Source organism: Lynx rufus, unplaced genomic scaffold (genome assembly GCF_022079265.1).
Source record: "Lynx rufus isolate CCGP_SWC_20201006 ecotype Redwood Valley unplaced genomic scaffold, mLynRuf1.p SCAF_2, whole genome shotgun sequence".
In the NCBI taxonomy this organism is placed as follows: domain Eukaryota; kingdom Metazoa; phylum Chordata; class Mammalia; order Carnivora; family Felidae; genus Lynx; species Lynx rufus.
The window spans coordinates 116,790,320-116,802,185 of NW_025814834.1; the positions used below are offsets into that span (position 1 = coordinate 116,790,320).

General features: G+C 41.1%; 1 protein-coding gene across 3 annotated transcripts; it reads right to left on the bottom strand.

Moving 5' to 3' along the window:
• Positions 1–326: 326 nt before the first annotated feature.
• On the bottom strand, positions 327–11,002 carry CTXND2 (cortexin domain containing 2). Of its 3 annotated transcripts, none has more exons than XR_006963014.1 (3): positions 10,916–11,002; positions 1,602–1,897; positions 327–665 (listed from the first exon to the last, which is right to left on the bottom strand). XR_006963014.1 is itself a non-coding variant. In XM_047085567.1 (2 exons), exon 2 carries the CDS (start codon positions 1,824–1,826, stop codon positions 1,659–1,661), a length of 168 nt encoding a protein of 55 aa, XP_046941523.1. In that variant the 5' UTR covers positions 1,827–1,897; positions 4,946–5,101; the 3' UTR covers positions 1,485–1,658. The 3 variants fall into 3 exon arrangements, 1 of the variants encoding a protein (XP_046941523.1); XR_006963013.1 differs by having other exon boundaries at positions 328–669; XM_047085567.1 differs by lacking the exons at positions 327–665; positions 10,916–11,002 and adding an exon at positions 4,946–5,101 and having other exon boundaries at positions 1,485–1,897.
• Positions 11,003–11,866: the final 864 nt, after the last annotated feature.

The window sequence follows — 11,866 nt, forward strand, 5'->3', positions numbered from 1 at the left end:
GTGAATTCTCTTATGCACTTTCCTGCCAGTTGACGATGGTCTACCAAATTGCCCTAACTTCAGACTTTGGAGAGTACAGATTATAATTTCCTTCCTTCCTTCCTTCCTTCCTTCCTTCCTTCCTTCCTTCCTTTCCTTTCCTTTCCTTTCCTTTCCTTTCCTTTCCTTTCCTTTGTTTCTTTCTGAGAGAGCACAAATGGTGGATGGAAAGAGAGAATCTTGAGCAGGTTCTTTGGGGCTCCGTCTCACAAACTGTGAGATCATGACCTGAGCTGAAATCAAGAGTCAGACTCTTAACTAACTGAGCCACCCAGGAGTGCCTTTTCTGTTTTCTTTTAAAAGATTCTTGGACTGATCATGATAACTACCACCATCATCATTGTGTATTACATATGAGTTTCCTGTGATTGCCATAACCAATTACCATAGACCCGTTAGCTTAAAACAACAGGAATTTATTCTCTTACAGTTCTAGAGGCTAGCAATCCAAAATCAAGGTGTTGGCAGGGCTGTGCTCCCTCCAAAGGCTCTGATGAGAATCTTCCCTTGCCTCTTCCAGCTTCTGTTGGTTCCAGCCAAGTGTTCTTTAGTTTGTGGCTGCATGACTCCAATCTCTGCCTCTGTCTTCACAGGGCCTTTTCCTCTGTCTCTCTGTATCTTCTCGTCTGTCTTTTACAAAGGACATTTGTCATTGGACTTAGGGCTCACCCAGCTAGTCCAGGAAGAATTCATCTTGAGATTCTTAATTATATCTGCAAAGATCCTTTTGCCAAATATGTAAAAACATTCATAGGTTTCCAGGGGAAGACATGGACGTATCTTTTGGAGGGCCCCTTTCAATCTACTAGATATTATTTTATAAATGAGGAAATGTGGGGTTGAGAAAGATTAAGGGATTCCCTGAAGACAAATTGCTCCCCCTCTACCACACAGCTCTGCCCACTTGAGAAGGGTAGCAGATTTTTTTAAAACCTCACACACTAAAAAGGTCCTGTTAGACTCTTATCAAAGAACAATTTGTTCCTGCTGGCCTTATATTTGCACAACCAGAGGGATCTTCTAGGACCACCTCTAGGAATTCTGGTTTTAATTTAGGTGGGCCTTCCAAGCATTATTTTTTTAATTTTTATTTATTTATTTTGAGAGAGAGAGTGTATGAGCAGGGAAGAGGCAGAGAGAGAGGGAGACAGAGAACCCCCAAGCAGGCTCCATGCTATCAGCACAGAACCTGATGTGGGGCTTGAGCCCACGAACACAATATCATGACCCGAGCCAAAATCAAGAGTCAGGCGCTCTACTGATAGAGCCACCCAGGTGCCCCAGCATTATTATATTGTATTGCATTACATCAAAAATTATGTCCAACTATCTTAAGGACATTTGATACTGGAGAATTGAAACCCACGGCCTTATTTTAATCAATGAGTTCAACCTGTCTCTGTCCCACTTTGTAACCATTTCCCTGAATAGGAATATAAACTGGCTGTGTTTCATCCTTTTTATTATTCTCAACTCACCCTCCTGTACCTATTGTGGAATGCCAGAGTGAGAAGGCTGACACACAGAGAGGGGAACCAATATGAAGTCCAGATCATAAACACCTGTATAGAAGATTTAATATCTCCCCTGAGGAGGAGTCTGTCAGGCTTTTTCATAGTTCAGCTCAGCGACGGTTCTGCTGTTGTGGAGCTGGCCTCATAGGGGTTCTTCACCAACTTGGCACACCGAAAAATCATCACGATTAGGAACAGAAACAGAAGAACAACAAAGGCGATGGCAAAGCCTTTGTCTACATCAATACTGCTGGACAGGCTTGAATCATCCATGGGAACACACACTTCTTTACCCTTGTACAGCAGTAGCTACCTCCTCAGGTATCTTCAGGTTTGTCATATTCCTAGACAAAAGAGGATAAAACAAGTTGATTGGTTTGTATGTGTATGTGTGTGTTTTGTTAATAACATGTCAAAACCAAAGGAGATTTGCAAAAAAAAAAAAAAAAAAAGCAAGGCTTATTTAAGAAGCACTTATGAAATTGATAAAGTTAGTATGGGTGATGTTCAAAATATATACACATAAAAGCATAAAACCTCTGGAAAAATACTCCAAGGCAAAACATGAGCAAACATGTATAGCTCAGAAATCAACTAGAGCTTCCTTGGCTGGTAAGAACCAGGGAAAGCTACCTTGAACAGCCCAATTCTGTGTTACATCCAAATCTTTCTCTAAGATTTTTTTTTCTTCCAAATTCTAAGAGTACATATTGTAACTAATTTGTTCTGGAGTCTTAACTTACTGGGTATGAACATAAAATTATTTTATTTTTTCTAATTACTATGTTTAACTGTGCTGTCATTCCCATTGTTTTTACAAAATATGTTTATTTATTTTGAGAGAGAGAGAGTGTGAGAGAGAGCAGGAGATTGGCAGAGAGAGAGAGGGAGAGAGCTAATCCCAAGCAGGATCTGCGTTGACCCACAGAGACTGACGTGGGGCTTGATTCCACGAGCTGTGAGATCATGACCTGACCCACAATCAAGAGTCGGACATTTAACTGACTGACCCACCCAGGTGCCCCTGTCATTCCCATCTTTTAATGAAAAATGAAGTACATCCCAGAAGGGATCAATTTTGGTTATTAAAACTTAGTCCACCAAATCAACACTGAAAGGAAGAAAACCAGAAAACTCCCACTTCCCGATTTCAAAACTCACTATAAAGTTACCGTTATTAAGACAGTGTGGCACTAGCCCAAGGATAGACATATAGTTAGGTGGGATAGATTTGGAAGTCTAGAAATAAACTCATATATCTCTTGTCAACCGATTTTTGACAAAGATGCCAACACCATTCAGTGAGGAAAGAAAACATTGTGCTGGGACAACAGGACAGCCACATGCAAAAGAATGAAGTTGAACCCTTACTTCACACCATATATAAAAACTACCTCAAAATAGATCAAAGACCTAACTCTACAAAGCTCTTAAAAGAAAACAAAAGAGTAGATCTTCATAACCTTGGATTTGGCAAAGAATTTTTAGCTATTACATCAAAAGCACAAGCAACAGCAGAGAAAAATAGATAAGTTGGAATTTGTCAAAATTTTAAGACTTTTTCAAGTGTCTGTCAACAGATGAATGGATAAAGATGTGGTGTATATATGTATATAAAATGGGATTTTACTCAGCCACAGAAAGGATGAGACCTCGCTGTTTATGACAACATGGGTGGACCTAGAGGGTATTATTCCAAGTGAAATAAGTCAGACAAAGACAAACAACGTATGATTTGTTATATGTGGGCTCTAAAAAAAAAAACAAAAAAAAAACCCAACCAAAAACAACCTAAAAAACAAAGAATTAAACAAATAAAAAGCAGAAATATATCCATAAATATAGAGAACAAACTAATGGTTACCAGAGGGGAGGGATGTGGGGTATGGGCAAAATGGATGAAGGGGAGTGGGAGGTACAGGCTTCTAATTATGGAATGACTAAGTCATAAGGATAAAAGGGACAGCATAGGGAGTATAATCAGTGGTATTGTAATAGCATTTATGGTGACAGGTGGTAGCTATACTTGTGGTTAGCAAAGCACTAGCATATAAATTTGTCAAATCACTAACCGTTGTATACCTGAAATTAATGTAACATTGTAACATTGTGTATCAACTATACTTCAGTTAAAAAAAAAGAAAAACATTTAGGGGCACCTGGGGAGCTCAGTCACTTGAGCGACCAACTCTTGGTTTTGGCTTGACTCATATCATGCTCTCATGGTTGATGAGATTGAGCCCCAAGTCTGGCTCTGCGCTGACAATGCAGAGCCTGCTGGGGATTCTCTCTCCCTCCCTCTCTGCCCCTCCCCCACTCATGCTCTCTTTCTCTCAAAATAAATAGATTTGGAAAAAAAATGTTTAAAACTTCTGTTCTTCAAAGGACACTATCAAGAACGTGAAAAGACAACCCAAAGAATGGGAGAAAATATTTGCAAGTCATATATCCGATAAGGGACTTCTATCTAGAATATATAAAGAATTCTTATAACTAAATAATGGGAATACAAATAACCTAATTAAAAATTGGGCACAGGGGGCTCCTGGGTGGCTTAGTCAGTTAAGTGTCCGACTCTTGATTTTGGGTCAGTTCATGATCTCACAGTTCGTGAGTTTGAGCCCTGTGCTGACAGCACAGAGCCTCCTTGGGATTCTCTCTTTCCGTCTCTCTCTGCCCCTCCCCTGCTTGCACTCTTTCTCTCTCTCTCTCAAAATAAATAAACTTTTTAAAAAACTGGGCAAAGGATCTGAATAGACATTTCTCTAAGGGAGTTATACAAATGTCCAATAAGCAGATGAAAAGATGCTGAACATCACTAATCATGGGGAGTTATCAATCAACAGGCATAAAATTGTAGTTAAGCAAGATGAACCAGCTCTAGAGATCTGCTGTACGACATTGTACCAGTAGTAATGATAATGTATCGCACACTAAAAATTTTAAGAGGGTAAATCCCATTATGTGCTCTTACTATGATAAAATGAAAGAAAGAAGTTGGCTGAAGCAGGCTGTAGCAACAGAAAAGAAGGCAGAATTGGGGCCCCTGGGTGGCTCAGTCAGTTGAGCATCCAACTCAGGTCACGATCGCATGATTTGTGAAATGGAGCCCCTCGATGGGGCTGACAGGGTAGAGCCCACTCTGGATTCTCTCTCAGCTCCTACCCCACAGGCATGCATGCACTCTGTCTCTCTCTCTGTCTCTCTCTCAAAATAAATAAATAAACTTAAAAAAAAATTTTAAATAAAAGAAGGCAGAATTGAGATTGATCAAGGAGAATTTTTTTTTTTTTCCTGAGGGCCAGATAATGACCCCATAGATAGGGACCAACCCCGGGCATCATTCGAAAGAGGATCTAGCCTGAAAGGGATTCCCGCTGGAAGGAAGTTACCTTAACAGAAAGTGGTTGGAGGTAGACTTGGATTCAGTGCTGTAAAGCCAGTGGAGGGACATTGATTCTGAGGGATCTGCAGTTAGATAACCCTAGTGAGGGAACTTCTGAGTAACCCATGAGAAGTACATCATGAAAGAAAGAACCCTGAACATCCTCCAAGCCTAGAGAGAAAGAAAATGCAAACAGATTTGTTTTGAAAAAAAAAAAAATGGTTTAGTGAATCTTTTGGGAACACAGAGAGAATGCTTGTTTCATAAAAGATTAGTTTGGGACAGCTGGAAGCTAAGCAGCTCTGGGAAACAATATCAGTAATTGTCTTCACGATGGGCAGACTTATACCTTTGGCAGAGAATTATAAGGAAGTGGTTTTGAGACTGAGGATAAAAGATGGGGCGCCTGGGTGGCTCAGTCTGAGTGTCCAACTCTTGGTTTCTGCTCAGGTCATGATCTCATGGTCATGTGAGTTCGAACCCCACGCTGACAGCGTGGAGCCTGCTTGTGATTCTCTCTCTCTTTCTCTCTCTGCCCCTCCCCACCCCTCCAAAATAAACTTAGAGAAAATGCTTATAAAAAAAAGACTGGGGATAAGAGAAAAACTAGTCTGGGGCTCCTCCTGGCAGCTGGAAATGTGGGAAAATTGGTAGATATTTGTATTCCCCTTAATATCTCATGTACATATATATCACATTATTGATTTCCTCACCTTTCTACAGTGATTTTCAGAGCAGGGTCATGTGGAACTCTTGTGTTCCACATTTCAGTAGCTTCTTACTCCCTATATCTATTAATATCCTTTTGGGCCTACTTCCAAAATTCTCTCTCAAGTCATCTTTCTTTCTTTCTTTCTTTCTTTCTTTCTTTCTTTCTTTCTTTCTTTCTTTCTCAATTCCCTTTATTCCCATGGTCATCACTGTACTCTAGGTCATCAAATACCAGACTCCTGCAAATACTCTCAGAATTCCTGAAAATACTTGTGTTCCCTTCCAAACCACAAAGTGGTCTTTAATAAATGGAAATCCATCAGTCTTCTGATTAAAATCTGTCACCAGCTGCCTACAGTCTTCAAACTTTTTTTTTTTTCAGCGTTTATTTATTTTTGGGACAGAGAGAGACAGAGCATGAACGGGGGAGGGGCAGAGAGAGAGGGAGACACAGAATCGGAAACAGGCTCCAGGCTCTGAGCCATCAGCCCAGAGCCCGACGCGGGGCTCGAACTCCCGGACCGCGAGATTGTGACCTGGCTGAAGTCGGACGCTTAACCGACTGCGCCACCCAGGCGCCCCCAGTCTTCAAACTTTTCAATGGGGTTCCAAGTCTCTCCATAATTTGATCTAACCTTGTTTCTTGCCACTCTCTCCTTCGTACTTTGTGACCCAGAAATGCTGGACTTCTCACAGTTCCGTGACTTTTGCATGATCCTCCTTTGCCTCTAAGCCTTGTCATTAATATTCTCTTTGTATTATTTCCATCCTTCTATATTCAACTTTTAGGCTTTAGATTAAATGTTAATTTTCCAGGGAGATATTCTAGTAATATTCACTATGGTTTACTACGATTACTTCAGAGTCTGTCTTCTGTGACAAAATAGTAATCCGACCTGAAAGTAGGATTTGTATTTTATACTAAAAGTTTGGGATATATTGGCTATTCAATAAATATCTGTTCAATGAGTGGATGTAGCACTACACTCTGCTAAAGTGGGCATGTAAAAAATGCTGAACAAATGAATGACTTTGAGAACGTGGCATTGAGTTAAGACAGGAAAAGACTATTGGTGATCTCAAAGAAAATAGTGTCAGCAGAGTGGTAAAGAAGTAATCCAGCCTTCGGTGGATTAAGCAGGAAAGGGCAGTGAGGAAATGAAGACACTAAGATTTTACATCATTTATGAGGAGTTCAACTGGGAAAGAAAGAAGAGAAGTAGAATAGCTAAAAGCCTACTGCAGAATCAGGCAAAGGATTCCTTTTCAAAGACGGAATGAAAAGGTATCAGGTAGGATGCATTTGGTTGCAAGTGACAAAAAGTTCACATGAGTGATATTAAACAATACATGGAATTTATTAACTTATGAGGCTGAAGTCCAGAGTAAAGTTAACTTTAGTTATGGTTGGATCCAGAGATTCAAGGTGTTACCAGGGTTCTGCCTTGATATGTCTATTATATTTCACAGTCCCACCTTTCTTCTCTGTTGAGTTTATACACAGGCTGATTTCCTATAGTAGCAAGAATGGCCCCAATAAATCCAGACCTCTTATATTCCCTCTTCACATTCTCTCTTCCTCCCCAAGTCCAGAGGAAGAAAGAATACTTTTATATCACTCAAGATTCTTTGTTGCAAGCAACAGAAACAATGTCCCTCACCTGAGCAAAAAAAAAGTATTTATTGCAAGGAGGAAGAGGCTAGTCAGCTTCCAGAATGAAGTAGAATTGGTCTTATAAAATAGGCAGAAATGAGGGGCGCCTGGGTGGCTCAGTCGGCGTCCGACTTTGGCTCAGGTCATGATCTCACAGTCTGTGAGTTCGAGCCCTGCGTCGGGCTCTATGCTGACAGCTCAGAGCCTGGAGCCTGCTTCTGATTCTGTGTCTCCCTCTCTCTCTGCCCCTCCCCCATTCATGCTCTGTCTCTCTCTGTGTCAGCAATAAATAAACATAAAAATTAAAAAAAAAACAGGCAGAAACGAAGGGAGACGAGGCATTGGGAACCAACCACAGTCATGTTCAGCACAGGAGAAGTCTGGTTAGGGCACTGCTGGCACTGGATGATTTTGTTGGGCACCGAGGCTACCATCATTCGATACGCCCACTTCCGCCCTGCCTGAATTATAAATTGTGTCATCTTTGTGTCACTCAACATTCCAGTCCCTGGCCCCTGTGCAAGGATGACACACAAATTCATGAAGCCTTCCATCCCCCCCCTTTTTTCTTTTCCTTTATTTGAGAGAGAGGGAGAGAGAGACAGAGACAGAGACAGAGAGAGAGAACATGTGAGTGGGGAGAGGGGAAGTAGGAGAGAAGGAGGGAATGTTAAACAGGCTCCACGCTCAGCATGGAGCCCGAATGGGGCTTGATCCCACGACCCTGGGATCATGACCTGAGCTGAAATCAAGAGTCAAATACTCAACTGACTAAGCCACCCAGGGAATGTCCTGAAGCATTCCATATTTTTAAGTAACTGGAATTTAAATAAAAACTTGGGAGGAAAAACAAATCATAATGAGCCTTGAAAGTCAACATAAAGAATTCGAATTTTCTTTTCCAGGCATGGGGGAACCATTGATGGATTTAGAACAGATAAGTGAGAGCAGGGGCCATATCTTACTGTACCTCCCACTGACCCTAACTGGAATGTAAGCTCTAAGCCTTAGTCTGTGTCCCATTAGTGACATAGCTTCAGTGCCTATGGCAGGGCTGGCACATTGTAGGTGTTTAGTATACCTACATAAATGAATTAGTATCTATATCAGTGCCGGGAATATTGGACATATACAATTCATGCTTGTTGAAGGAAGGAAGGTAAATCATCAAAGCCATGCTCTAAAAAGATAGCTGGCAACAGTATATAAAAGATATTGGAGACAGCAAATAGACACCATAGGGTGGAAAACAATTAGAAGGAGTTGTAACAGTCTTAGCAAGAGGCAAGAAAAGTATAAACTAGGATAACATAGTAACAAAAAGGAAGGAATGGATGAGAAAGGATTTGACATGACTTATACATTAAATGAACATATGGGAGGAAGAAGAAGTGATAAAGATGACCTGGGGTTTGACTTTGGATGGCTGAAAGAAAAATGCTGCCATTAATAGAACAATTTGTTTTAGGAATTAGCAGATATTCAAAGGGAATATGATGAGTTCGGTTTGGAGTAGGTTGAATTTAAAGGCACTGGTGTGATATGCTCAAGAGGCAGAAATGTGGGACTGAAGTTTAGGAGTAAAGAAGAGCAAGATCTTTAGAGCTGAGTCACCCAAATGCAGGGTAGTTGAAATCATAGAAGTAGATGAGATGGCCAAAGGAGAATTTGAAACAAGGGAATGTCTGCTTCTATGGTGGAGGAAAGAGAGCTAGAAACCACAGATGGAATAGTTATAGTAGGAACACCTGAAGAGTGGAGAGTCATGAAATTGAAGCGATGAGATAATTCAAGGAGGTGTGTTACCAAGAGCCTCAAATATTGCAGAGGGATGGAAAACGTTCAGCATTTGGAAAGTCATCTCTGATTTTCCTCCTTATCTCATTGAATCTGAATTTCTGAATTTTTTTTATTTTTATTTTTTTCAATGTTTATTTATTTTGGGGGGGAGAGAGAGAGAGAGAGAGAGAGAGAGAGAGAGAGAGAGAATCTGAAGCAGGCTCCAGGCTCCGAGCTGTCAGCACAGAGCCCGACGGAGAGCTCCAACTCATGAACCGTGAGATCATGACCTGAGCCAAAGTCAGACGCTCAACCGGCTGAGCCACCCAGGTGCCCCTTGAATTTCTGAACTTTGAATCAAAGGTCTCTAGTTCACTTATTCAAACTTCTCACTCACAGATGCTAAATTCCAATAAGCTAATTTTGATCCTGTTAGGCTGATACCTTTCCTCCCTCCACCTCAAGAAGTAAAATACAGGGGCGCCTGGGTGGCTCAGTAGGTTAAGCAGCCGACTTCGGCTCAGGTCATGATATCGCAGTTCGTGAGTTTGAGCCCCGCGTCGGGCTCTGTGCTGACAGCTCAGAGCCTGGAGCCTGTTTCAGATTCTGTGTCTCCCTCTCTCTGACCCTCCCCTGTTCATGCCCTTTTTCTTATTAAAAAAGGAAAAGGAAAGAAAAAGGCTGATGTTGTTTTGGTTCCAAGTATGCCATGCATGCTCTTGGCTCTTATTTTCATATTCAGGGATCATATGTAGGTTTTATAAGGCCTGAAGTTTATACAAGTTGGAGGTTTCTCTTAAAAAAAAAAAGCAAGATTTTGAATACAAAATTATGTAAAAAGTTTTTTAGAATGCAAAAAAAAAAAATCACAAATTATTGCAGCTTTGGATATTCAGTTTCCTTTCCTCTAAGACCTCTTAGGCAGGGGTGCCTGGGTGGGTTGAGCAACAGACTTTTGATTTCAGCTCAGGTCATGATCCCAATATTGTGGGATTGAGCCCTGTGTCAAGCTCTGTACTGAGCATGGGTCCTGCTTGAGATTCTCTCTCTATCCCTCTGCCCATTTCTCCAGCTTGTGGATGCTCCTCTCTCTTGAAAAGAAAAAGTCTTTAAGACCTTTTAGGTAAAGTCACTTTTCTTGGCAGATAAATCCAAAACCTTTTTTCCATGTCCTAGAATTTTTAAAGTGGTTCTTAAGGTTCCTGTTTTATTTGAGATGAGCAGCAGAACTGCTCAGGACTAGAATAGGGAAAAGGAGATAGGGCAGGAATCTATCGGTTTATGTAAAGTTTGGTACTGCTAAAGTAGGACACACAACAACAGCAGTTACAAATCTGTATCGGATGTTAGTTCCACTTTCACTTGATACTTCCCCGAAAGATTAATCCCCTCTTCCTTTCCTATGTTGCCTTCTCAAATCACTTCATTTCCCCCATCTGTTGCCCTGTATTTCTTAAAGATAAATATACAAAAACCAAAACAAGACGACAACAAAAACAACCTAAAAAGTCCTAGCTTTTCTGTCCGGGCCATAAGTTTACTCTAAAGGGAGAGGTGATGATGAAGAAATACAATAATGACGCTCTCCTACTATAATCCCTAAAATCAAAGACATCCTCTAGACAATAGGACCCACAGGGGTTCCCCAAGCCTGTTTCAAAACAACGCTGTACCTTGTAAAGTTTCACTTTTGCATAAAAGCCCTTTACTTTTCCCTCAGTCATTTCCCTAGTACTTCCCAAGTTTGCAGAGAAGCTCTACAAAACTCAGAAGGATTGTTGTAATTATTCCCATAAAAACTTCACTAGAAAGACAATACAGATAGTTATTTACCTCTTGAGAGAGTGATAGCCAAGGCTGGCTGTTGGCAGGGCAGTCTCTTCCTGCTCAAGCACATCTCTTGGCAGCCTCTCCCCTTTTTATCAACGCCCTCTTACGAAAGGAGAGTGATTGGTAGCTCTGTCCCTTCCCCACTCCCACGCTGAACTCAGAAGCTTCATGAATAGTTCAACTAAAACATGATCAAGTTTCAGACACTCCCATAGTGAGTGAGAAAATGATCCACTAGATTAAATTGGAGCCCAGGTCAGTAGAAGAATATTTCCACAACTCTCCAAGGGCTGGGGCAGCCAAGGTTAATAGCTCAAGTAATACCTTGTAAGTGGATCACATGGGTGGTAGAAGATGAGTCAGGAGCCAGCTTTTTGGTCTCTGCAACGGTTCTCTGGATTAGTGGTGACATGTGGGACATTGTTAGAAATGCAAATTCTTGGACCCTCATCCATGCCTTAATGAATCAGAAACTTTAACCAGCCCTTCTAGGGGGACTGTAATGTATGCTCAAGTTTGGGAACTATTTACCAACAAGATCAGTTGAAGCTCAAAAATCTGCTTTTTCTCAAAAAGAATTTACTTAGAACATTTGAATCAGAAAAGTCTAAACTATTTTACTTAGTATTAGGTGTTACATGTGTTCGTATATAGCGAAATTTACTATTTCCTCTAAGGTTTTATTTGGTTCATCAAAAAACTTTTAGGGGTGCCTGGGTGGCTCAGTCAGTTAAGACTAACTCTTGGTTTCAGCTCAGATCATGATCTCCTGGTAGCTGCGTGGGGCTCGGCGGCGTGACAGAGCAGAGCCTGCTTGGGATTCTCCGTCTCCCTGTGTCTCTGCCCCTCCCCAACTTGTGCTGTCTCGGTCTCTCTCTCTCAAAAACAACAACAACAAAACAAACAAACAAAAAAAACGTTTATAGGGTGTATGTATGTGTGTGCATGCATGCT

What these genes read in the sequence shown, in the direction of transcription:
- CTXND2 (XM_047085567.1), bottom strand. Translation starts at nt 1,826, where the DNA reads ATGGATGATTCAAGCCTGTCCAGCAGTATTGATGTAGACAAAGGCTTT.